The sequence below is a fragment of the Myripristis murdjan genome, chromosome 7 (genome assembly GCF_902150065.1).
Source record: "Myripristis murdjan chromosome 7, fMyrMur1.1, whole genome shotgun sequence".
Taxonomy (NCBI): domain Eukaryota; kingdom Metazoa; phylum Chordata; class Actinopteri; order Holocentriformes; family Holocentridae; genus Myripristis; species Myripristis murdjan.
Genome location: NC_043986.1, coordinates 27,671,457 through 27,698,868, shown reverse-complemented (window position 1 = coordinate 27,698,868; position 27,412 = coordinate 27,671,457). Strand labels below are relative to the sequence as shown.

Here is a 27,412-nt window from a genome sequence, read left to right as displayed (position 1 = left end):
GGTATGGAATGTGTTGACGTCTCGTTGCAGTGCATGAATGTGTGACTGAGAGAGAGAGAGAGAGAGAGAGAGAGAGACAAGAGAGAGGCATGCAAATGCAGTCTAAATGCTGCACATGTAGTCCTCGCACACCACACTGATCTGTCACTGCAGTGTGTGTGTGTGTGTGTGTGTTTCTCTAGTGATGCTCCAGGGCTGCAGGTCTTGTCTTCCACATGACCGAGCTGTGCTCTGACAGAGCCCGTAAGCACATGCAGAGAGAGGGGAGTTGTCATCCTGAAGCCTGTTCTATTGGTCGGTAGAGGCACATGACAGTGCAGTGGACACATCAGAAATCAATTTATTATTGGGGGTGATCTTAGGCCTCTGCCAGAGGGGGTTTTCCAAATTTCAAGAGAGAGATGATGAAAAAAAAAACACTTTTACACCTGGTTTCCCTTCACTCCACTGTGATATGAAAATTAACTTTCAGTGACCTCAAAGTTTCCTTACATGATGAGCAGCATTAAAAATAGTAATTTTGAGGAGGTGTGAGAAATAAACTAAGATTAGCTACATGCTGGTAAATTTCTCTTCAAACAGAAACTCAAGGTGAGTTTCTATTTCTGCTCATCGTTTCCCAAAGCTAGCAGTGACATTTGAGAACTCCAATATCATTTTTCCCACCTTTTAACCGGCCATTGGTTCCCATTCATTCCACTAGGATATGAAAATGAACTTTCAGAGACTTCAAACTTTCTTCACTCCAGTATTCCATGACTGTAATAAAGTCCTCCACATTAGTTTTCATAAAAGCAGCAGCACTGTTTTGTTTGGATGGCTTGAAATTGAAAGGGAAATGCTCCCTCCGCCAGGGAATATAGTCCCCAGGTAAACGTTTGCTTTACTCAGCCAATTATCATCTCTGTGGTTTATGAATGGCAACAACATTGTTAGCTGCAGACACAAAACATTATTAGGAGGGTGTTTCAACCAAAAATCCAAATTTGAAAAATCATTGGATTTTGATTATATGTTGTTATCCTTAGCACCCCTACATGATTTGTAAAAACGGTTTGTATTTACAAATTACAAGAATAAGGATATGATTAAGGCTGGGTAATATATCAATATCATGATATGAGACTATCGTAATATTATGACATAGATATTGTCTTTTCCTGGTTTTAAAGTCTACATTACAGTCAAGTAATGCAGGTTTTGGGACTCATTAGATGGTTCTAGTTGTTCCATTATGTGCCTCTGCCTCTTTGTTCATCATACCCAAATTACTAATGAGTAATTATCAAAAATCTCCTGTAGGGAATTATCTTCTAAAAGCACAGTCATCCCTACAATATCAATATCAAGGAAGTGAGTGGAAGATCCTGTGATATTTGATTCTCTCCATACTGCCCAGCCCTAGGTATGACAATAAAAAGTGGGGTAACACAATATTCCGACAGAAGGTAAATTAGGCAAATCTGTGTTAAGTGTGAGCATTTATTTTTTCTGCTTCCCCTCTTTTGAGTTTAATGTTTTCTACTCAAGTTTCTACATCAGAGCCTCAGAGGTAAGCATGTTGTACTCCCCTGTAACTACAACATAATGTCTCATTCCTCAAAGACAGACCAGAGGCTCCATATAAACTTGTCATACACATACACGTGTACAAGTATGCGCACACACACATGCGTGCGCAGACACACACACACACACTATTTCCCTGATGTTATTGTAATAGAAGTGGAGATGACTGAATCATACCATCTGTTTGCTGCCATTTTCAGGCTGTGACTCTGACACACACCATCAAACACACACACAGACACACACACACACACAGATTGAGCATCTCACAGCCCATCAAACACCAACGCACGAGCTTAAACACAGATGCGCACGCACCCTAAAACAATACAGAAACATCCACGGTTGAACAGCTACATTCATATGAAAACGTCAGGAGATCCGTCTACATAAAGCCGCCTGCCCACTCCACGCACGCTTGCTAACAAAAGCGCTTATTGATGGTGCTCTGACAAAAGTGCCCTCCATTGATCCGGTGCGAAAAGGCTTGCTGGAGTGTTGTCTGTGTGTGTGAGTATGTGGTTTTATGCGCGTGTCAGAGGTTAAAGAAACGCACAATTGCAAAGCTTAGATCGCTGTGTCCTTTTTACGAGGCGGTCTCTTCCTGCCAGCGTTGGTTTAGCCTACAAAGCAGTGATACACCTGTGGGCACAATTAGACGGCCTGTTAAGTCAAAAGTGTGTATGTCTGTGTGTGTGTGTACGTGGCCAGAGGTCCTTTGTTCGCGGCGGTCACATGATCAGTCTGACTCGGCGCTGTCCCCTCCCCTCTGCGGCGTGCCACCGTACAATAAAATGTTCAGATGTGCGAGACAAAAACAACCACCCACGCCACGTGTTTGATTCCAAACAACATTCGCTCTGGGGCGCCTCTGCTTAATGACCAAAACACTGTCCTTAACACATGAAAAACCAAGGAAATATATCCATATGTGTGCATGGCTTGTAATTAGCCATGCAAGAGGCATTACTGTTGAGGAAGAGAGATGGAGGAGGAGGAGGAGGTTGGGACAGGGGGAGATAAGGAAGAGAGAAATGGAAGGAGAGATGAAGGGATGGTGGCAGCTGCAGAGATGGAGGTGGGGGAGGTGAGCGGGGATCAAGTCAGAGTGAATCGATGGCGCTGAGGACGACGAGGCGGATGGTGTGTGTGTCTGTGTGTGTGTGTGCGCGCGTGTGTGTGTGTGTGTGAGGGGTGACAAACAAACTGGCGAACATGTGAGAAAGCAATGGAACACGGGAACGCGGCGACATCGCCGTGGCGTTCGGTCGCACGTCTGGTGTTGAGCTGGAGAGGAGACAAGGAATCGAGGGAGGATGGATGGAGAGATAAAGGGAAGGCATGAAAGCAAAGAGGGGAGGGCGTGCGGGGGGAAATAATAAAGACAGGCAAAAATGATGAATGGCGCAGGACGGATGAGGGAGGGAGGTAATTTTTTTTTTTTTAAAAAAAAGGACAACAATTGATTTTAGAGGACAGGAAGTAAAGGGGGTGGAGGATGCAAGGACACAGGAGAGAGAGGAGGAAGGGAGCGGGAGGAATGGAGTGAGGGAAGGAGGGTGTCAACAGAGGATGGGAGGGGGGAGATGAGAAAGAGAGGAAGGAGGAGGAGAGAGGGATGGAGGCGGGCTGGATAGGTCCCATGAGAGAGATTTCCTGCTCCTCTCCTGTAGGGCAGTCTGACAGACGACTTGGCGTATCTAACCGCCTATCCTATGTGCATGTTAATTAGAGAGAGAGAGAGAGAGAGAGAGACGAGAGGAGAGAAGAGAGGGAGATTCATAATGTGCTTTGGAGTAAATAAGTCCTGCCAAGGAGAACGGCACAAAGGAAGCTCAGGTGTTTTCCTTGTCAAAACAAGTCAATGGACTAACTCTCCATAGGCCTTTAATTACAGCCTCGGCTCCTAACCTACTTAAAAGCACCACCAGCCTGCATAAATTCATAACGAAAACACATTTGGACCCGCACGTGAACCTCTGCGTGACCTGTTCTCCATGTCAGCGCTGAATATTGCATAGCCCCGCAATGTGCATGTGCATTAAAGTGTATAATTTATAACACGCACAGGTGTGTTGGAGCGGAGGTGATAACAACAACGAGAAAAAAAAAAAAAAACTAGGCTAAGAAAACATGGCGGCATGGAGAGGCTCACGCTGCTTGTGGATATTTTTCATGTGTTTAACTTTTCCCTGACCTTACCGAGACTGTCGACGATGCGGGGCACAGCAACTAGGCTAATGGTCTCTTATTTTTCCTCATTTCTTGACTGGAATCCCACCCCACCACCCCCGCCCCCACCACCCTCCCTTCGTCTGCGTTTGCTCCAGCCGAGCTTTCCCGGACCGCGGCGGCGAGGTTTTAAATGAGTTTAGCCTTTATTAGTCTGTCAGAGGGAAAAACATTGTTTCCCCCAGTAGCAAGGCGAGATATTATTCATCTATAATTGGTAATAACCCCATACCCCCAACCCTGAGGCGGCTCAGTCTCCACTGAGTAATCACTGCCATCGCCCGCTCTGCTGGAAACGGCGTTATTAGGTCGATGCTACTGTCTCCACCTCTGCTGCCTGCCACGGAGCTTTATTATCGCACAATATATGGCTTCTCTCTACCCGTCCTCTCTGCAAATCAGCGGCCGTGGAGAGAAAATCTGGCCCAGGATCTTTATGTCACGCCGACCAAGAGTCAATGAAAAAAGCACAGATGACTAGAAAATCAGCTCCAATGGGATGGGCTGAACTTTATGTTGACGCCAGACCATTTTTTGGTGAAGTTTGCTCCACCTTTCACTTTCTAGTCTTCTATGCTCTCCTTTAAGTGTTTTCTCAAATCGTAAGACTTTCTCACCTGGTATGTTTACATGCCCACAACACAGTGATAACAATGACGACATTAAAGCGATGGCTCGATTTAAGTTCAAAAGGTAAAGGGGTAAGACTAGGCGCTAATTCAATATTAGCATTTATAATTTTCCAGTCAAATAATAGCAGAGTGATATGGTGATTTTAAGTCACTTTGATACACACTTCTGTTGTCTAAACTGGCAACAAGTACAAAATGAGGTATGAAATATTTTAAGGAATATTATTTGAAAGTTTGGTATGACATTGCACCTAGCATTAGCATTCAGCAGAGTGGCACGACCATTAATTTGATTATTTATCACCAGATTTCGCACACAAGTTGTGTAGTAACGTGTAATGATACCACAAACAATTCTGGTGAGTATTGTGATATTAATTTCAACTATATTGTCCAGACCTGATCGCAAATATAAAGTAAGTGAGGTTCTTTTATGCAGTCGAGGATGGGACACAGTCGCAGTCTTTGATCGTCTGACTGGGCCTGATGCAAGAATATTTTCAGATCTTTTCATTTTGTCTTTGTTTTTTTTTTGTACGGCGGGCTAGTATGAGTCTGCAAAATCCGATTCACCAAACACTCGTAAAACATTCCCCGTAAAGACGATGAATCCCACGCACTCATTAACAAGTATGTGCTCATGGGACTTGTTAATTAGAATTGTTGACCCTACTCCGTTGTACAACACAGCTTCATAAACTACCGCATATCTCTATGGGATCATAATTGCACATTTGAATATTGTAACGCAAAATTTCTTTGATGGCAATTCATGACTGAAAAACAAACTACTTCTCTGTGTAAGAGACTACTGGCTAATGCAGTACCTTCTTTTAAATTGCTTGTACATATCACTTACAAGTGCCAACAGAGTGAATTTGTTCAAACGAGTGGCTCTCGCGTGAAGCCCACTGGCAAAATACACCGGGACATTTTGTCACTTTTCTTGCCATTTGTTGATGTGCTTGCTCTCAGAACATTTTTGAGTGTCTGTATTCTCCATGTCAGCTGAATATACTCCACCACTCCACCGCTCGCCATGTTGTTATGGTGTCAAATAAACACACCACTGCTAAAGCTGGCTCAGCTCTTTCTGTAATGTCTCACACATGCAGACGCAGTCAAAAAAAATGTCTGAAATCAGATTTTTTACAAAGCCATGTAAATACAAATATTAAGCAGAAATCAAGGGGCATTACTTGGGATTCACTTACACCAACTGTAATGTTACACAAATTAAAAACACCACTGGCAGCATTTTGACGATATTTTCTATTGTCTACATTGGGTTAAGAGCAAATTATATGAATGTACCCATTGTCTCTTTATTCTCACTTCCTATGTTTCGAGAAATTTAGGAAGCAGCAGTAAGATCATGAGACAGAGCAAGTCAGTGAAAGAGAGAGAGCGAGCAAGAGAGAGAGAGAGAGATGAAAGTGACCTTGCTGCTGCTTAGAGCACACCAATATTTCATCAGCTAACACTGGGGCACACCTGCCTCGCAGCAATACTCAGGTTCCCACATCTGCCAACGGCTCTGTGCTTTGTCCATGAGAGGAAGCGTCAAGGGAGAGAGCGAGAGACGCAGAAATACAGGAAGAAAGAAAGAAAAAGAAAGATCCACATGCAGGCTCACCTAGACAAAGAGCACCTGAGAGTCCTTATAGTTACAACTTTCGGGGAAAGAACAATCTTGCTGCTTGCACACACACACACACACACACACACACAGACCACAATGAGAGAAAGAAAGTACAAGAGAAAGATACGGCGATGAAGAGAACAGATAGAGTGATGGAGCGTGACGACTGAGCTCTCTAATGGGAAAACACCTATGTTTCAGAGCGTACCTATTGCTACTTGGGACTGTCCTCATGGCGAAACTGAGAGAACAGGTGTGCGCGTGCGCGTACGTTAACCTAACCTAAATAAGGTCCGCATCAACACCATGTATAGCTCTTTCTCCTTGGTATTGGAGCGACTAAAAAAAACGAAGAGTGAATTACACAAAGACACAGAGAGGAAGTGGTACAAGCCAAGCGAGGACTTTTTTCTGGTGAACGGGAGAAGTGAAACCAAACCAGTGGATACTCGCACCACACAGACCCATTCAACATTTTAAATTAAGTCATTGACTCAGCCAGCTCTGGGTTAAGTTGACATGCAGCCTAAAAACAGTAAGCGTCTATTTATGTTGTTAGAATTGTCACTAAGGAAATGACTTTTATGATAGGCGGTGTGGCATATGTGTGACTTAGAAGTTGTCAGTGAAGATGTGTGTGTGCTTAGATAATCCAGGCTATATGAGATCATGGGTTTGTTACGTGATAATGAGTATGTGTTGGTGACAGCAATGTTAAAAATATTCATTGGTCGAGAAGTGTGGGGAATAAACTAAGATTAGCTACATATCACACGCTGATGAATTTCTCTTCAGCCAGCAACTCAAGGTGAGAATCTATTTCAAACAGAAGTTTTAAATAGCTTTGGCTAGTTTCACTCTGACTTGGTGATTTGTGGCCAAAACTCTTAAAATGAATAATGAAATGACCAATGAATTTGCTTAATATCTACAAAATATATCTGCTTCACATTTCTGCTTATCGTTTCCCGAAGCAAGCAGTCATATTTGAGAACTCCAAGATAATTTTCCCCCCATTTTATCGAGCCATTGGTTTCCATTTATTGCACTATGATATGAAAATGATCTTTCAGAGACTTCAAACTTTCTTCACACCAGTTTTGCATCACTGCAATAAAGTCCTCCACACTACTTTTCCTAAAAGCAGCAGCACTGTTGTGTTTTGATGACTTGAAATTTGGCGGAGGGAAGCGGTCCTTCCACCAGGGAAAATAGTCCCCAGAGAAATGTTTGCTATATCAGTTCTGGGGTTTATGAATGTTGACAACTTTGTTAGCCACAGAAGAAGATGGTGGGTGTTTCAAACAAAAATTCGAATATGAAAATCAATAGATTTTGATTATATGTGGTGAAATCTTTAGTACTCCCAAATGATTTGCAAAAGGATTTGGTCCACAGTAAAAATTTGAGGAAACTGTAGTAAATGGACCAAACATTCCAAATCACTGGTATGGTCCATTAACCATTTCTCTGAAAAGCAGCTTTTCAGGAATCAGGACAAAACTCATCCACTTTCCAACTGTATTTTTGAAGCACTGCAGTGGCTTTCCTGGACCATGGGGCTAAGAAAGAAACATTCCCAGCACACAAGAATCCCCATAAACTTGAAATTTATGTGAGAGCCAAAACGTGTGGCACCAAACCTTAAGTGGAGGTTTTCATGAGAAGGCAGCATGACCAGATCTCAAAGAGCTAGCGAGGAGGAGGATGACACAACATGCCTGAAATAAATGAGCTACTAACATCAGTATGTTGCCGAGCCTTAGCCTTTTTGTATCAATTATCTGCCTGCGGCCTGCACCCTGTCACCTGCCTCGATGACTTCATCCTCGCCACTCTCTCTAATCTGTGTTATCTCCAGGTTTCAAGGCAACACCAGAAAAATAACAATCAATTTGAGCTTCGCTATGGTCAACCTCGTGGTAGGCAGTATATTGGTACTGTATAGTAGAGATTAAACAATACGCCTCCGCTGCAACTGAGCGTCAAAACAAAATGTAAACATGACGATCTATATGCTGCTCATCGTTATTACTGGTCACACAACCAGTGAAAACATGGGGGCAGGGCTGTTTTATGAGCATCACATCATGAGCATTTGTTGATGTCTGGGAGCGGAGATGTGGAGGAGAAGGAGGCATCCTGTGAAACCCCTGATAGGACGACACCTGATATAATCAAGATGATCCTGCCAAATTCAATTAACCAGATTGTTTGTGTTTTTTAAACCAAAAACAAAACTATTTCTCAAATTGAATTACCACGACTCCACCATAGTACAATCCAAAATTCTGAAAATATTGTCAAATTAAGTTCTGGAAATATCATTAACCACTAGATTTGGGATTATATGGAATTTCACTGTAGGTACACAACCAATCAGATGTGCGTTTCCATAGGATCGACCTGCGACCTGGCCGTATACGCCTGTGGAGCCAACATAAACAACCCCTCCCCTTGCTGCTCTCCTTCATACCATCAAATGCCAGGCACAACATCACAAAGGAAAGAGCTGACCTCAAGCATCCTGGAACTGTTCTGTCAGTGCACTCCTCTACACACACACACACACACACACACACACACAGGGAGGGCGAGGAACAGGACAGCCCGCTCCTTGATGACCCCAGAGAAAACGTGGCTTTCATCTGCAGGCAGCTGCCTTGGAGAAGAACACAACAGAAGAAAGGGCAGGACAGGAGGAGAGAAATGGACAGATAGTGCAGGGGAAAAAAAAAAAGAAAGAAAGCGCCGAGCCAATCAACCGGCCAGGGTAAAACAAAGGGCTATCTGTAAAAGCCCTGGACTTCACTCCCCCCCCCTGAGATGAGAGAACTTCGATCCCCAGGCAGGCAGGCTGCAGAGCGCACCCAAAGCCCTGATCTAGCCTGTTAAGCTCCCACTTCGATTCAGCTCGTTGAGCTCCACGCCGCTGATCAATTAGAGAACAGCTGAACCAGCTGCTGACCACAGACAAACATTCTCTTTTTGCTGGTTTTAGGCGCAGCCTCTAACCCGCTGTTTTTAGGTCTCTCTTGCTTTTTGTGTACCACCATTTTTTTCTATTTTTCCCTCTGTTCCGTCTAATCTGAAATCTTTTCTCCTACACTCAGAGCCAGCAGCCCTGTGCCATGTCAAAATTTGGTGAAGGCCTCTGCCATATACATCATATTGTAGGCTTGGGCTGATATCTAGTAATATCAGATACTGCGATATTTACCACCGAATGTGGTATCTCCTACAATACTGATGGATGGATTTTTTAAAATGATGGGTTGGGTCAATCATTCCACTCTGCTAAAATAAATCATTAAAACTGAATATTGTGATTACTCAACAAGACAATATCATAATATGAAATTGTGCATATTGCCCGAGCATAATACATGATACATTTATACTGCAGGGACAAATGTGTTTAACCTTTAAAAGATACAGCAAACACACCACTAAGGGTAGGAATTACTTGATAACAATGGTACCATGATACAGGTGATTCTGCGATATGAAATAAATTGTCAGATAATCAGCTCTAATACATCACAATATCTGTAACTGAGGAAGAAAAAAAAACTGGGAAAAGGCAATATAATTTTCCAATAAGCAGGACTCAATCATGTTTTTCGGTGTTTTAGGTGTTTTCAGTGACAGAGAAGTTTCTCTTTAAATACCTAAAGGCAAGGAACAAATACGCCTCACAGGAACTCAAATGTGTGTGTGTGTGTGTGTGGGGGGGTATTCTGTGTTAAGTGTTTCTTTAAACTGCCTGTAGATATTGTGTTTGCAAATGACCCACAGACTACAGCCCCAACATTTCAGTCACTTTCACAAGCACGGACATAAATGCACCCCAGACATGCAAACTCCCCTCTGTGTGTGAGGGAGAGACTCACCCATCCTCCTTGGCTGTGGATCCAGGGCTGGATGTGGTTGTCCAGGTAGACTGTCATCCACTCGGCGATCCTTGACACCAGCGGACTCATCTCCTTCTCCACGCACTCGACGCACAGCGCGCCGCCGAACGCGAACAGCCCGACCACGCGTCCCCAGTTGACGCCGTCCCGGAACACCTCATCCATCACGCTCTCGAAGCTCTGGTAGGCCGTGGCCGGCGTGATGTGCAGCTGGTCGTGCAAGTCGTTGAAGGCGCGGGCGTAACGCAGCTCGAACTCGTTGGCCGAGTCCCGCAGGGCCTCCTTCACCGCGTCCAGGCTCGTCGTGGACGCCGACCGCTCCCGCCGCAAGGGCGATGCCGGCGGGGTGCCCGGACTCGTGCCGTTGAGTGTCCCGTTGGCATGTGTCGCTACCCGCTGTTCCTCGGCCGCCCCTGCCTGCCCCCCATCAGTCCTGTTTGGGGACTCTATGAGCCCGATGTGGTTGAAAGGATAGTTCCTCTGGGAGAGTTTATAGGTTATGTAGAAAACCACCAGTTCTCTGTTTTGGGACATTGTGAATTTAAGGTTCAAGTCTTTTCCCTGTCTTTGCTCTGGTCCGTATCTGCTCTTGTCTTCCTCAAGCCTTCCTGTGTCCAAGTAAACACGCACTATGCCAGGCTCTCTCCCTCCGTTTCCTCTGTTCAGACTCAGACCAGCATGGTCTGCAGTTACCCAGAGGACGGTTGGGGGGTAAAAACAAAACCTACACAAGGCTGATGAATCGGCTCAGGCCCTGTAGAGAGACAACAATGAAAGGTCAAAGTCTGGCTAGTCTATATGATGTTGTGTCTGTGTGTGTGTGTGTGTGTATGTGAGAGAGAGAGAGAGAGTAGAGGTTTACAGAGGTGGCTGCAGACTTTCAAATAAAATGTGGACAGGTTGGGTCAAAGAGCACCTCTCTAATTGGTCTTTTACATATGGAGCAGATGGCGATGATATTCATGAGAGTAGTGGTGTGTGTGTGAGTGTGTGAGGAAGATGTGTGGACAGATCAGAGGGACAGGCTGGCTGAGGGCCCACACAGACAGCCACTGTCTCCTTATCGGTGACCTCTGACCTGCAGTCCCAACATCTAGGCATCTCGGTCTTCTCAACAGCAGGCAGTCTCTGTTGCTGACACAGATCTGCATAGCATAGGAGAGGCCAGAGAAACCTCGCATCGACATGAAAAACTGGCCAATTTTCCCCTCAGTACTTCTGAATTCTTAGAGTTAATTAATGATTTGGTTTGATCCCAAGGACATCATTTTTTTTCCACAGGAGGAGAATGTCAGCTGCTCATTAAAAGTAATAAGTAAAAATAACCAATGTAACAGGTATCTGAAGGACACTGATAGCTTATAAAAATCACAGGAAAACTGATATTATTCCTAAATGTCAGTATATAACAAAGAGTCTTGCTGTACAGAAGAAAAAAAAAACAGAAAACAGTACACGGATGAATAATATTAGAGCCTGACCGATATATATTGGTTGTCCGATATTATCAGCCGATATTGGCCCATGTCAGATATATCGGCAGGGCTCGAAATACTTTTTTTCTGTTTTCTGCAAAATTTTTCTGCAATTTGGCGGCGTCTTCCATATTTTGTGTGCTGACTATGTAAGTGTCACATGACTTATCAGCATACTGGGAAGGAGAACTGCTCGAGTTTTACAACACGGAAGTGAACAGAGCACTACCTGCATCTTGCGCGCCAAATATTTTACGGGTATTCGCAGATTTTATTAATAAGAAATCACACTGAAAACTGTTTATAACCATTTTCATTCTTTATTGGACCTATTACAAGCCAGATTGGGTGGAAGAGGACAAAATTACCTGGATTTTTTTTGCCTGCAAAATTGCAAGTTGTTTTTACTTTTTTATGCAATCGCGAAAATTATTCTGCAAATTGCAGGTTGCAGGTGGGTATTTCGAGCCCTGATCGTTGTCATATAATGCAGAAAAAGATGCTTTGGGTAAGTTGGAGATAAATTGATCTTTTTTTTTCAATTCAAGAGCAATTGATACACCATATAAATATATTTTTATTATTGTTTATTTAAATGGCTGGCAGATGATTGAGACTGAACAATACTAATGTTTATTTAGCTATTTACTGATCCTATATTTTCTGCAAAATAGGTGCACATCCACACAGGAAAAGTCTTATTCCACTCAAAAATTCACTATATTGGCTATATCGACTCGCTATATCATTAATTAGTCAATTTTTAACAAATATTTCTCTTTTTCTTTCTTAAAGTGTCAACAGACAACAGTGCAGTTTATATCAATTCAATAGAAAACCTGGTCACATTTAAGATAATGCACTATACAACAGACAGTATAGAGTGCTTGTTTAAAATAACAATGTCTAATGACAGCCAGTCACAACAGATAAACATTATTGAATTAGGAAAAAACACTTCTGGCTGTCTTCACTGTCTTGGACTAAAACGTCACATTAGCAGGTGGAATTTCTGGCTTAAACTACATCATTGAAACAATAACAGTTATCTAAATTACCCACTTATCAGAGGAAAATATATATTGTGTATCCATATAAACAAATGGCTCCAAACTATCAGAGAAGTTTAGATCTGAAAATAGAAATTTAAAATTTGAGGAAAGTGTCCATAGTGAAAGCAGCATGCCATTTCAACCCAACAAAGCCATTTCCCTCTCTGTCTGCTGTCACTGCACCATGTGGTTTAGTGTGAAGCCCAGAGATGCAGCGGTAAATCACAAGGTGGGTACACTATGACTACCATCTGGTGATCAACATAAAGCAAACACCACTTTAAAGAAAACCGACCATATTTTCTGATAAACACTGGTTTTCCTCCCCTTAGGACCCTGTTCTTATATATAACTCAGTCACATGAGTTTAATGCTGCTCATTAAAATGTGTTTACCTCATAAGGCTTTATGTCAACATAAAGAGTCTGGTAAATCCCAGTTTAGGTTGGGCTCACCCTCTACAATATCCTTAAACAAAAGACCCCCATATTAACAGAACAACCTGGCTCCAAAAATACACACTGAAATTGTGAGAAGAGCACAGAGATTAATTATTAATTGCTGGCTACGGGAATAATCTTGACGGTAAAGTCTGAGACTCTTGTTCCCTCATGTCGCTGCTGCTTCGTCCCAATCACTGGTGTCTGTCTGCAACCACACAAAAAGATGTGGGAGGAACATGACCTGGTGATGATCCCACACTGCGCTTCTTATCATGCGGGAACCTGACCTTTCTTATGCTAATATCGACATTTTAAATGATTGAGTATTGTATTTAATAAGCGTTGTGTGAAGCGGATGGACGGGGAACTCCGTGCAAATAGCGGGGCTATTATTACATAATACATAACAACTCCTCCTTACAGCACAATGGAAGCCCAACACAGTGAGAGGAAATCTTTTTTTTTTTTTTTTTTTTTTTTGGCTGCTGGCCATCTACGCCAAATGCTTTAGCTTTATCGCACATACAAATAGAAGAATTACTGAGACTGATGATCATTCGTTCAGCAAACTACTTTAGCCTAATATCCTATATAAAGGCAGAAATCGCATGTTGTGGCAGATAAAAGACCCACCAGGCTGTAGTGTTTACACTGGCCACATGGTCCCAAGCCACCAACACGTGGCTCGACTTGTCCTCACGGATGTAAACATCACACAGCCACTCATGGCATTTAATGAAGTCGCAACCCAGCACGGAATTCGGTACCTCAATGCAACATGTTTATGACGATCGGTCAAATATTAAACCAAATGAACAAGTTGTAATGTTTAGCTTTATTACGGCGCACTGTTACGATGAGCCACCAGGGAGGTGACACGCTGTTTTGTCCCCGTCTTTGGAAACTGAAATGCGGGCTATACATGGCGTATCTTCAAACCGATGTGAAACTCACGACAAAACAATAATTCTCTTTAAAGAGTCGACTACAGCACACAAACAGAGGAATGTCGCCTTACCAGCAAAGAGGGGTAAAAAAAAAAAAAAAAAAGATGCTGTGATACGCAGGTGTTCACGACTTCTCTCAGTGTACGCTCCGCTGTCCTGAATCTGTCACGATGTCCTACGAAAAGCTGTCAAAATCCAAGAATGGAAGGTAACACCACTTTGCTACGTATGCACCGTGTCCGCCCCATGTACTTGTGGTCCGCTCCTCCATCCCACCAGCACGTCCAGCACTTCCCATTTCATTACGTAACAGATATGCGGCTTTCAAGTGCTGTCAGAAATGTCGAAATCAAAACCGGAGCGCACAACAAGCACATGAAGTTGTCAGTAAGACTTGGAAAGCCTTGTCTATCGCAGGGGTTCCCGAAACATGAATAAGAGCACTGAAAACGAGAACGCTTTAGACCACAAACTCGTGTGATAAGATGTCCGGAGCATATCCATCCAAGAGCAGAAACATTAGTGAAATTACTCTTCTTTACTTTGCTAGGGACCGCTTTGTCCCAAAACCCCTCTTTGGAAATCTATTTCTGTTATTCAGTTGCTGATATGGGACGTTTAGGGATCAGAGGGCACAAAAGCCATGACATCCTGTGCACATAATTAGGATTGTTTTGCTATTTCCACCATTTGTTTATCTTTCAGTTGTGTTGCATTACTTAAACAACGACATCACACTGGCTGTTCAATGTCACTGGATCAACTGGACCAAGTAGCTTAGTGTCGCTTAAATGTATAAAACAAATATATATGTTATCCGCAGCCGAAACCCATTCCAAACTCAAGCAACTGCAAAAGCGCTAAGTTACTTACTTACTGTGAGCACCTGAAGGCATCAAAGATTTCCATTCTATTATCCTATCATAAATACAGGGTAGGACCTTTAATCGCAACGCCTTAAAATGTTCCTCTGGGCCACCACCCTCTGTTCAGCCCTAAATAGGCGTCAACACAGTAGTTTTAATGAGCATAATAAAACTAAGTCAACACCAGGGCATTACAGACAGAAACAGCTCCGCCTGTACTACTGGAGATGGCCATTGAAAATGTAATGGCTGTCAGTGACAGGGGTTGCAAGGCTTCGCAAATTCGCAGCCTGAAAACCAACTGAGGTGTATTTACAGTGGTGAATTATTTAGAGCAATTACAATGATATTTCGCAACAAATAGCACGGGGTTTGACGAACTAAGCAAGCCGGGGAAAAAAGATACGGCTGCGCATTCTTTCCAATCTGTCGAGCTGCCCGGAAAATCCTCCTCTGGCTGGATTCAGAATGGCAAAGCCACATCTCAATTACCGATTTTCGTGTAAATTAGCCGACACACCAACTTCATACACCAGAATTACATTTGCAAACTAATTAGAAAGTCTTACTTGTATAGTAGTCCCCATAAAATCATGTCTGGCGGCTCGGTCAGCACACAATCCAGACATTAGCAGGAGGAATCATGTCCGTGACTGCTAGCCTGCCTGGCTAAAGCTGCCAGCGATAAGCTAGCTAGCTGCTGGATCCGCCCACAACTATCTACGTATGCCAGTCTGCTCCTTCCAACTTACCGACTGCTTCATTCAATACAGAGAAGCTACCGAAAAGCATAAAGGAGAAAACTATGGTTTCTCGCTGGAGAAAGCCATTTAAGCGCCACTTTCTGGCAAAGCATAACGTTACGAGCTAGCCAACTAGCCGCGAGGAATCGCTGGCTAACTTGGTGAGTAGCAGGCTAGTTTCCGTTAGTTGCAGTTTTTTTTTTTTAATTTAAACGTGGTATTTTAGTGCAACTGTCACAAGCTACTGGTTTATGGGTTTAAACGATGTTTTCCTTGTTGAATGTGTATCTAGCAGCTGTTAGACAAGAAGTAACCAAATATCCTTCCCCAATATTCCTCTTTACTTCCCAAAACAAAGGATGTGACAGGTCTCCATGGTAACCTTTGTTACCCCAAAATATAGCGCCCTGCACTCTGACGTTCACTTTGAGCAGAGCGCCACCCTGTGGTCAGCCTTAACACCAAAGTGACAATGCTGTTTCCCCAAACTGGCACCCACCAGTAAAATGCACATTTTGTATTCGCAGAAACATGAGAAAAATGATAAAAAGGGACATGAGGTTGGACTTGTAGCTTAAGAGACTTAGCTTCAACCTCGCAAGCCAGGGTTAAAGCCCTGTGTCAGCATACAGACACCCTGCTTTAATGTCCTTCCAGTTCCAGAGTGGCTATACTGTAGCTGACCATGACACCGGACCTCCGTTTTGTTAATACAATTTCATATGTTAAATATAACAAAGACTATAAATTTCATCATTAATGATATCCATACCTCCTAGTCAACAATTTCCTCCGGAGCTGAATCAAAAGGCAGTGGGCTGGATCAGAATTCAGGGTTTATTGATTACTTCACCAAATGCTTGGAAGATTACATCACAATATTATGTATAGAACCGTATAGCACTTTCATTTCTATGTATCTTACATTGAAAACTTTACAGTCTGTAGTTCTCCATATACTGTATATATATTTATATGTTCCCTAGCTTTAGGGAAAAAAGTAGACATCCATATTTGCGAGGGAAGGAATGCTTTTCAAAAAATATTTAAATGCACTTTAAATAATTACATACATCCTTCTTAAAAAAAAAAAAAAAAAAAAAAAAAAAAAAAAGGAGCGGAATAAACTACAAAGCATTACTACAGGGGGGGTTCCATTATTTCTGTAGTAGAGAGAGTTTTGGTTTTCATTCATTCCTGAACCCTTCTGTGGCTGAATTCTGCTGCTGAATGTGACACACAACACTGACTGGCTTTCTGATCATCCAGAGCAAGATGGTACACTGAGCGGTGTTAATACATGAGCAAACTCCCCAACACAAATGGTAACATGTGTGCACAATACTGTGGAAAATAGAAAACCATTCAAGCAGAGGGGAGGGTGAATACAATCGTTTGTGAGCATAAAAAAAATACAAACAGCGTCTACAGTGTAGGGCCTGTTAAAGGACTCATTCAAAGGAGCTGAGAGCCAATTGTAATTCTACAACCTAGAAGAGCCGATTTCTGTTCCCCAACATCAGAGCAGTTTATAACGGCTGACGGGGTCAACACAACAAGGAATGAATGGTGCAGGGAAGTAGCCAGTGTTTGAACCAGCTCCTCATTGTAAACTAGCAATAATCTTGAAAAAAAAAAATCACAACAAATTAATGCAAGTGATCATAATTAATAATTAAAATCTCACTGACAGGCAACTGTAATGAAGATGACAGGGTGATGTGGTGTGGCTCAGCACAGGCTAGAAGCATGAGACGTCACAGAAATGAATGAGCTCTGGGCTACAGATCAGCTGGATCTTTGATAGTGTTGTCACAGGGATGCAGGTTGTTGTAACTTGCAGCTGAAGGGTCTTCCGTCTCTTTGCCAACAATGAGCCCACTAGCCACAGTCAGTGACTTTTAAGACAGGACATAAACCTGTCAGTCATACAAAGCTTTAGGATGGGCACTGATAGAGGGTTCCGGTACCACAATGGATTTTGATCTAATCATCAAACTCACAATCAGGGCGACACTCATGGTGTCATTGTTTTTCTGACAGGCACGGGCGGCCAAAGGAACTTTGCTGCTAGGGAAATTGTAAGGTTCATCAAATTCAAAGGTGTCTTTGTTTTTTCCTTTTTTTTTTAAGTGGTTAGATAAACATTTTTCTTCATAAAAAAAAAAAACTACAAGGAGAAACAAACAAAACAAAATCAGGAACAGGGTTTGCAACAATATCAATAAATTATTTGTTTACAGGTCTTTTCTAGTCATTACATTGTGAGATGAGAGTTGGGGAGATGACAACGGACAACAGTCAGCGGCGAGGCCTGTCCTGCTCACAGTGCTGTTCATCCCCAAGAGAAAAGAAGGATGAAGGACAGGAGAGGAAAGTTTCTACAGGTGGAATGCAGGAGAAAAACTGAACACTTGAATGCTTCTCCTCTATCCGAGACAAGGGCAGAACATTGCACTTCAAAAGAGTCCTGATCTGAGAGAGAATAGCTACAGTCTCTGTCATCTTTCTCCTGACGTTGTTGCCCCTCTGTAAACTGCTTCTGTCCAGAAGAGAGAGGGGGGTCTCTCTAAATGCCTTATAGTTCACCCATTCAACCCATCAGTTCCATCATCTCAGTTCCTCCAGCCCTCCAGCGATCCCTGCATCTGCCCAGCCTAGGACGCGGGCGTCCGACAGTGTGCCCCCTCGGGAGCAGCGATGTGGAAGACGGAGCCGATGCGCAGGAAGAAACGTCTGAGGACGGCCCGCAACTCAGGGATCAGGTCAAACTGCATCATTTCACACAGGTGGGGGTAGTAGCAGGATGCATGGGGCTTGAACTGCAGAAGCAGAAGAAACAGAAGCAAGAAAACACATGAAGCCATGAATTAGCACCAAACAGTTCATTCAGCCCAGTCACATCTCCACATTCACACGTTTATTTTCTTTTTCTCCAGAGGGATTTTTTTGTCCAGCCATTCTCTCCTTTTTGGGGGCAAGGTTATTTAATTACAAAAGTGTAAATTTGCATTATATACTGGCCAATAAACATTCAATTGACATGTTTAAGAGTTGTATTAGCTTCTTTCTTATTTCTAATTTAAAGCAGACCTCACAGGAGAGGATGGTGCATTTTTCTTCACTCTCTGCTACCCACCAGTCCATCCTCCACTCTGTAAGGCTGAAGTTTTTTATGATTTTTGCGAATGTAGCAGTTTGTGTGGGGCTGACATTTTCTTTGACTGCTGTCTGCATTGTGTCGACATTTTCTTCTGCTTCAGGCTGTGTACTTGGTTCTTTTCTCATCAAACACCACTGCATTTTTCCTTCCAGGAGAGGGAAGAAATTTGGACAGAATCTCCCCAGTCACCAGCTCCAACAAATCATCTGTCTCATTAAACCGGCTAAGATTTTAAATCAACTTTCAAAGGCAATTTTGCCCCATCCCATCCCCGGCTAACTTCTGATCCGGGTTCACATTTAATCCCAGTTGGACTTACTTGCAGTCCAGACTTCCATGTTTGCACATGCAGGCCTTGGTCATCCCTTGTCTACATGCAAAAACTCTACCCTTTACCTACTATTGGAGCTACCACTGACCCCGTCTCTGTTGAAATCAAATGTGCAGCTGTAAGGAAAATGCAGGCCTGTCCTGTGCTTGTTAGTCAAATAGTTTTCACTGTCAGTTATGTCAACAAGAAGAGCTCAAGGGTACAGAAGTAAGCTCACAGTCGAAAAAATGTAATTGACAAGGGTGAGCAGGGCTGAAGTTGCTTTCAAAATAATGGTGCGTCTGACAGGAGGGGAAAAGGAGGTCATTTTCTGTATGTGTGTGTCATAGATCTGTCTGTCAGTGTCTCTCAAATTGGAATTGGTAATAGACTGGGTGTGTATACCTTTTCGTCGGGCAGCCGTAGCGTCCTGGTGAGCAGCAGCATCAGCAGGCTGGTCCAAGCCTCTCGGTGGCTCTCTGAGGTCAGGCTGATGAAGTAGGCCAGAGCTTCACTACACACCCTGAGAGACAGGACGCAACACACTGCGGTTACACTACTTCTAACACAAGCATGATGTTTTCCACAACGCCAAATAGGCAGGGTGAGTCAGCTGGCAGACTGCAGCTGCCACATCACTATCAAGAGTTCACATTGAGCAGATCTGAAATTGGCAATTTTGCTCTCAAATGTATGAATTCTGTTAAAGAGGCTACAAAGAAATAATGATAAGCCAATGGCATATAAATGACATATTATATGTACTATTAGCACAGTCTACAGTGCATAAATATGCAGTCAGGAATGGCAGTATAACCACAGATCAAAACAAAGTTCACAATGGAACAAACACCAGTTGTGCAAATGACATGGTTGGTGCTTATTTATCTTTGGTTTAACTGGGCTGTGACACGTTTAGCAACATTTTGAGGTAATGGAGCTGAACAATTATGATAACACCAATAACAAACTGTTCTTTCACTGTCTTCCTTCTTCGGTTCAGTTTGCACTGCCCATCTACAGAGCGTGTCAGTGGCACATGTCACTCACAGCAGCAGGCGGGTCTGGATGTCAGGCCACGAGTGCTGCAGCTGAGGGTCAGAGTACATCCTGAACAGGATCCTGAGGCTGCAGGCCAGACTGCTCGTCTCCTGCTTCAACAAGTTGGGCTTTGATTTCCCTTTGAAGCCTGAGGGAGAGACAGTGATGTTAACAGAGATACATAAAGAATCGGCGCTTGAAATAACGCAGGCAGTGGCACCTGGAGAAATGAATGAACTTTGTCTGCATGTTTCATCAAAGAAAAATTAAAGCTATTCAAGAGCATATGAATCCCAAAATAAAATGCAAGGCTGTTGTTGCAACTGTACTCAACATTAAAATGAAACCAACTTCAGACAGATGAGATTATAGGCCTGTGTGAGTGGGTTGAATTCTCATTGGAAAAACACAGCACAAGGACAACCATTCTCTTGATGCTCTCCAAACCACCCTGCAACCAGAAGGCTTCAGTGTCATTCCCCGTGATAGCGACGCGTCCTGTCGCAGTGCAATGACACCCAACGCCTACCCTGTTAGGTGCTGATTGCTCCGAATGTGAGCATCAGCTAAAACACTCAAATATAAAATGTAATCAGCAACATTTAGGTTGCAACAGCACTTCCAAAACTGGAAGTAACATAAAACTTTGTATTTTACTTTTTTCCAGACCTTGTTAAGGCAGTTATGGAAAAGGAATTCAGACACTATAATTTCAGGAATTTAAGAGAGAGTATATAAAGGAAGATTCTTTTTCAGGACCTGCAGACACACTGATGTTAGAAACAGACAAAGCCTTGAAGCTTGGAAAGGCCAAAACCAAAAGACCACAACCAAATGCAGTAGTATTTACTATTCCATTTAGGCACTGAGTTATCCAGAATAACTAAGTGCAACAGCTGAAAAAGTCAGTGTTGGTGAACTCAGCGATCTCAAAGCAAGCTGGTGAAAATCAAATACAAGAGATAGGGTGAAAAATAAAATAATAAAAAAAAAAATCCTCTGTCCTTTTCTGCTTTGTAGAATTGTATTCCTAATTTGTATGTACCTGCCCTCCAGAGTGCTGTCCTCTGCTCGTTGTTGGAGTTGAAGTCCTTGGCGAAGGTGTGTGACTCCAGCAGGCAGTCCAGCAGCTTGAAGAGGTGTTGGGAGGTCAGGTGTCTGTACATGCCCTGGTCTGGGCCCAGCTCCCCTGCCTCCGCCTCCCACTCCTCCAGAGCATCTCTCTAACAGGAGGAGAGAGAAGGACAACAAAGTTTAGTTCTGTCAGGCAACCGCAAAAACACCCAAATCTCATTCTGTCAAGAGCAAAGCTTCTTTAACACATTTTGATATACAAAAATTCTGACCACTACAGAGCATTTCTCTCTGTATTTCACTAATATCTTTTGTAATACTCATCTTCCTGCTCTGAAAACAGTGTCAGCTGTTTCCTCGAATGCAAAGAGAAGCTATCATAAAAGAAACCAAAACCAAATTCGATGCACAGCCCATGTGGCCGCTTGTTGTGACCCACCTGCGCTGCTGCCATGTTCTCGGCATCCTCCTTCTTGCTGGTGGCTGGGTAGAAGACGATGTTGTCGATGGTCTGGATCAGTTCCAGCTGCACCACACATTTGATCAGCAGCCCTGCAAACAGCTTCTGGTCTGACACTCCTGCAGCACACACAGGTAACACAGAATGAGAGATATATCGGTGTCAAAGTGTAAAAAGCATCATTTTGATTTCATGCTCCTGCTCTGTTTTTATAGCTGGAAACATAAACAATGAAAAAAAAGTTAAATTCCTTTTGTAATTTGATGCAATTCTGTGCTTGGATTACATTAGTAAGGTGATAAATGCATAGCAGGTGCACCACTTCGCGTAAATCTCTGATTGGGTACCAAAAACTACAAACTGGCTTCAGCGCAATCCATGAAAAATATGGTGATGGCAGAACTCCATAAAACTTGTTCCAAACAATATTAATAATTTAAATATTAGCAAACACTGACTAATATAGCGTACAGCATCCAGTCTTGTCCTAGCTGGGTAGGCACGTGTGTGCCTGCATACTCACTGGCATTGGACTTGCCCTTCCAGGTGTCGTCACTGGACATCTGGCTGTGTCCTCTGTCAGACAGAGCTCTGTCATAGCTGCTCTGGGACTGACTGTCAAAATCAGCGTCCTGGAGAAACACAGCCACACACACCGTGGATGTCAACAGGTCAGCCGCAGACACAGTGGAAAATTCACAGTTGTAATCAAATCATTTGCTTTCCTGATGAGGGATGTTAAATTACTGTCTCTGTGGGTGCCCTTCACTTAAGGAGAACCTAAATTTGGAGGTTTCACTAAAAAATAGAGATATATTTTGGAGGAGTGTAGGCTGAATCTATAACCACATCTGATCTGAGATTATCAGATGATCTCATCCCTTCCAGGTAGGGATAATCTCATATGAGTGTCATAATTCCAGCATGCCAGGAAGTCTGAGGCTTCGTCTAAGCCGTTGCTTTAAGTCGTTATTGTTTATTCAGCAATAAAGTTAGTTTATTTTCTTACTGTATGTTTGACATCGGAGTCCTCTTCCTGTCCGGCCGGTCGCCATGTCAACAAGCTGATGTGAAAAGCAAACAGTCACATGTTGACAACTTCCTGTCACAGCTCTAAAGCACAACAATGTTGAAGTACTTTAGCCCTAATTCACAAACTACTGCTTCTGAGGCTGTTATCTCTCCTAGATTAAATTACCATTACACTGTAGATTTACTATCTGTGTCACATCATCATTCACGTTAAATCACTACTGTTGAACCCCTGTGTTGAATGTCAACAGCACAGTAAAGAGCAAATGCTTCAGTGTTGATAGACAACAGAATATTTCAGCAGTGCTAGGGCCAATTGACTTTCAATTCATGCAATTCAGTAAGTAGATTTTCTTTATAAGTTGATCATGTTTTATATTAAAAAGGCTGGCATGATGGAAATCAGAGAAGGAATGCCATATTATTACTACAGAGTGGCAGTTTCATTTTATAGTTGAGTTGGGTGAATTCAAACTGAACTGATCCCAGACCACAACTATTTGCTGAATCGACTTGCTTTCAAATTCAACTTTCATTTTCCACAGGTGATGATTTCATATGATTTATCGCTAATTTTTCTGTATGTTCCTGTTTCCTAATATTTATTTCCGCCACGTAAAGTGCGTTGCACTGCACTTCAATATGGGAATTGTGCTGTGTTAATGAAATCCGATGTAAACTGATATGGTTAAAGTCCCCAATCAATTATGTTTTTCCATAGGGAAAAAAATTACATATGCTATGTATTATGCTACAGCAGCTGAGTGGATGAATGACGTCATCAGCATCTTAACATGCAGACTATTTTCATTTTCAGTGAAATGAAACTGACCTGACCCTCAAGCCTGCCTATGAGTGTGGTTGTTAAGGACTTACGCGTGTGGGCTGGTGTTTTGGAAGATCTCCAGCATACAGGAGCAGGTGATGTCCCACACCTCGGGACTGAACTTCTCCCCGTTCAGAATCACCAGGTTTTCCAGACAGTTTGTCCCTGACCGCGCCAGTTGCTCATTGTCTGCAGTGGAAAGTTCAGTACTTCAGAAAACTGCTGCCATATATACATAAAAGCCTAACATCTGCGCACAGAAACCGTGCATGCAATAGGTCATGTTTCCTCTGACATGTATTGCGAGACATACAGCTGATCAACGCCTCGATTTATAAGCTCTGCCTAGCACCACAATACCTTCAGCAAGTCAAGTAAATGCAGCCCCTTGCAAATTGAAATCTCATTTGCAATTTTATGCTGTCCAATCACTAATCGGTATCTTTAATTAAATGACTGCAAACTCAAGATACTTGCCACAAAATACTTGGTGCTTATCATGTAGAGAATGAGTGAATTATTTGTCTTCTCCTTGCGTCAGTCCACACTGGTCTTAAGACACCCACCTTGCCTGACGCACCACTGTAGCTGTGTGAAAATGTCTGCTAGCAGCACTTCACTGAGAGGCTCATAGAACTGAGTGAACACGTCACAGATGGCGTACAGCGCATGGTTACATGTCGTCGTCATCCACTCGGTTTTCTAGATGAGAAAAGAGACACACATGAGTGGACATGAATCAAAGTTTTTGTTTTTTTTGTTGTTTCTCCGCTTAAATGCTGCATGCCTGCAATCATTATTGGCAATTCTTATGGGTTTTCTGCCTCTACTGACTTACAGTGAGTGGGCTATCATGCGATATGTCTTTGACTTGTTAAACATGAAAAAAAAAAAAACATGGGACATGGAGGCCTTTGATATGCTAGCAGTGACCTCTGACCTCTGTCTGCTGTTCAGGCAGCTTCATGTTGTCGAAGATGCGGAAGACGATTCGGAAGAGGTCGTGCCACCAGTGCTTCTCAAATGTGTGGCCGTAGCTCTTCATGATCTCAAACATCACGGTCAGACCCCTGTCAGAAGCAAAGACGGAAACAATAAGCACCAGTCAACCAGCCAGAGCAAAGGAGGCACGATATGGTGCCTTTTTAGTGCTGTGATATAAGCAAGCTGCCCTCTTCCTGTTTCTGTGTGTTGCATCATAAGATTTTACCATTTCTACTAGGAATGCAGGGTCACGTTCTGCCACAGTGGAACTGAAATCATCCACTTTAAAGTAAGATCATGCTTTTAACATTTTAGTCTTCAGTGCTGCCGTGGGAATAGACCTTTTTCAAAGCAACTATATAGACATGAATAACAGTTAAAGACAAGTGTTACTAATGACATTAATTCAAGTTCCACTCCATTTAGGTCTAACAGTGCTGTTATTGTTCATACTGGCTCACTAGAGACACTTAGGTACACTAACATCCGATCTTTCAGACACACTGCCCACACTGTTATTTGCAAGCGATCAGACTGGATTTGTGTGTCCAGACATCTCCAACCTCTCTGCATGGGTTGCCGAGGTAAGGACGTAGGCGTCAGTAACTACGTACGCTGATGACTGAGCTTTCCGACACAGAACAATGAGACGTTTGTCAATGTGGATTTGACTTTGTCGTCATGTGTTGTGTTGCAAGTGATGCAAAAGACAGTATGAAATCCTATTTGAGTGTCCGGACTGAGACCCATCTGTAGACATCCAATTTCAAACCACCTCCGAATGTGGCTTAGATCCGATTCACAAAAATTGTATTTCATGTGTTTTTTTTGCTCTTCAGAGCTTCTAAATTCTATTTGGGTACAGTCTGCATATGCCAAAAAACAGACTTGGCCTGGGTGTCTGAACAAGGCCTTAAATGAAACTGAACCTTAATTAATGTGATTAGTAACACCTGTGTTTATCTGCTGTTTCAAGTCAAACTGGCTGCCATGAAGTCAATCATCAACTTTGGCTGTCCTGGTTTATTTTTTTAAATTTCTTTTCTATTGATTAGTCTAACAATCACAGCATTAACTTTAGCAGAAATTTTAGAATTTTTTCCCTTTATGTCTCTGCTGACTTTCAACTGTAAATAAAAAAAAAAAAACACCACTAGTGAAACACCACTAGATGAAACAGGTAATATTGGAGTTAAGAGGGACGAACCATCGTTCTTGAAAATAGCAGCTACAGTCTGAGCTTCTCTCCTACCTGGTTCGAACGTCCAGTTTGCAGCGGTTGATGATACAGGAAAGCTCAAACAGGATGGGAAACCAGCCACGAACCCACACCCGATCACCGGGGGCAACGTTCATGTCATCACTAGTGTATTCTCTCAGAGCCTGGACAGGGACACAGGCGGAGGTCATTGGAACAGAATTAGTGGAATTATAAATAACTTCACATTAAAGGCCAGTCAGCCTGTTCACTACACAATCCTGCTGCCCAAACAAGAGGTGTGATGTGATGTGATGATTCCTACCTGTGGCCTATCTGAGACGTATTTAGCGCAGTGCCGTATGAGTCTGATGGCCTCCATGCTGGTGTCAGGGAAGGCAGCATTGCACACAAACTCTGACAGGCACTTCACTGCATCCTGGAACGAGTCAATCGCTGCTGCAAAATGCTGCTGGAAGGTGTTCACTGAAGGGAAGATAGGAAAAGAAAGGGGGAAAGTGTTAGCCACATGATGTGATTTCTTGTTTATGGTTTAGCAGTCCTCAGATCTTTCAGATCACACTTTCTCACACACATGAAAAAGGTAAAAACAACTGGGGCCAGTGTGAGGATTTTTTTTTCATTTTCATTCTCCAAATCAAATGAACAAAAAATATTCTCCACTTAATGAAAACACAAATTGTTCTACGCCACGAGTGGGAGCAACAGCTGACGGGATACGATAACCTGGCAACAATGATTCATGCCCTACAAACACTTCGGGGAAATGCCATTCTCCAGCTGTATCCACGGAGCCAAAATGGCATCCAAAACCCAGTCCAAATAAGGCATTTTGAAAAACACCGCTCCTGCCACTTGGCTACATCCTCTCAGCCACACTGTCGGCTGAGCACTGTGATAGAACACGGCCTCTTTCTCTTGCCTTTACCGTTTGAGCCAAAATGGCTGCCCCAGGGAAGCAGCTTCAGTTATACTCACTGACAATGTGTCCGGTGGTCTGGAAAGCCAGCTCCACTATGGTCTCATCGTGGTCGGCGGCTGCCTGGTGGAACACTGAGAAGATGTTCTTCCAGCCTGAGCGGATGTTGGCCGCCTGGGAGTTCACCATCTGGGCCACACATCTGATCACCATGTCTCTGATGGTAGGGGATCTGCAGAGGAGGGGGAGGGGGTTATAATGCTGTGTGTGTATATATGGACACAGTATCAGAGTGCAAAGTGCTGCTACACACTGTTACATTTTTTTCTAATCTAGTCCTTTTATTAAAAGACTTTAATTTGCGAGAGAGCAGCCTTGGATCCTTTGTTGAATGTTGACTAGACTCCACTAGGGTATGAGGAAAATATCTTTTTTTGTACTTTGGGTTAGAAGAGGTTCACTGACAGTCTAAAATTAGACGCTAAACAGGAAGAACAAGTGTGCACTACACTAGCCTCTGTGCTTCTCCATTTGTATCTCTACCTGTTCTTCTTCATGATGTGCTCAAATGGCCTGAGGAAATCCTTCTGGAAGCGGAAGTTGGCCAGCTCTCCTTTCTCCAGAAACTTCATGGACAGCTGCCTGAGAGAGTCCACTGCAAAGATGGCTACGTCCTCATTAGGGTTGCAGCCCACCTACGGGACACAGGCCAGCCATTATCAAAGCTCAGCTGCGTATTCATATCACTCTTTTGGACCGAGAAAAATCATTTTTCAACAAGACTTCAGTCAACTCATGTCTCGCATACTCATTTTAAACATGAGTGAAAGAGTCAAAAAACATGTTATCTCATCCTAACATGTCTGTAG

General features: G+C 43.0%; 2 protein-coding genes across 2 annotated transcripts in view; both read right to left on the bottom strand.

Moving 5' to 3' along the window:
- The window catches only part of bcl2l1 (BCL2 like 1), a 31,093-nt gene extending 15,601 nt beyond the window's left edge, over nucleotides 1–15,492 (bottom strand). Inside the window, exons 1-2 of the mRNA XM_030054991.1 lie at nucleotides 15,342–15,492; nucleotides 9,969–10,743 (exon numbers count right to left, since the gene is read on the bottom strand). Of these exons, the coding sequence (XP_029910851.1) occupies nucleotides 9,969–10,523 (555 nt within the window). The 5' untranslated portion in view covers nucleotides 10,524–10,743; nucleotides 15,342–15,492. The remainder of the gene's footprint in view (nucleotides 1–9,968; nucleotides 10,744–15,341) is intronic.
- An 842-nt stretch (nucleotides 15,493–16,334) lies between these two features.
- Nucleotides 16,335–27,412, bottom strand: part of arfgef2 (ADP-ribosylation factor guanine nucleotide-exchange factor 2 (brefeldin A-inhibited)) — a 29,496-nt gene continuing 18,418 nt past the window's right edge. Inside the window, exons 26-39 of the mRNA XM_030055511.1 lie at nucleotides 27,087–27,238; nucleotides 26,603–26,775; nucleotides 25,929–26,089; nucleotides 25,658–25,788; nucleotides 24,362–24,491; nucleotides 23,988–24,123; nucleotides 23,472–23,610; nucleotides 22,573–22,627; nucleotides 22,087–22,195; nucleotides 21,543–21,682; nucleotides 21,075–21,252; nucleotides 20,039–20,177; nucleotides 19,394–19,511; nucleotides 16,335–18,337 (exon numbers count right to left, since the gene is read on the bottom strand). Of these exons, the coding sequence (XP_029911371.1) occupies nucleotides 18,173–18,337; nucleotides 19,394–19,511; nucleotides 20,039–20,177; nucleotides 21,075–21,252; nucleotides 21,543–21,682; nucleotides 22,087–22,195; nucleotides 22,573–22,627; nucleotides 23,472–23,610; nucleotides 23,988–24,123; nucleotides 24,362–24,491; nucleotides 25,658–25,788; nucleotides 25,929–26,089; nucleotides 26,603–26,775; nucleotides 27,087–27,238 (1,926 nt within the window). The 3' untranslated portion in view covers nucleotides 16,335–18,172. The remainder of the gene's footprint in view (nucleotides 18,338–19,393; nucleotides 19,512–20,038; nucleotides 20,178–21,074; nucleotides 21,253–21,542; nucleotides 21,683–22,086; nucleotides 22,196–22,572; nucleotides 22,628–23,471; nucleotides 23,611–23,987; nucleotides 24,124–24,361; nucleotides 24,492–25,657; nucleotides 25,789–25,928; nucleotides 26,090–26,602; nucleotides 26,776–27,086; nucleotides 27,239–27,412) is intronic.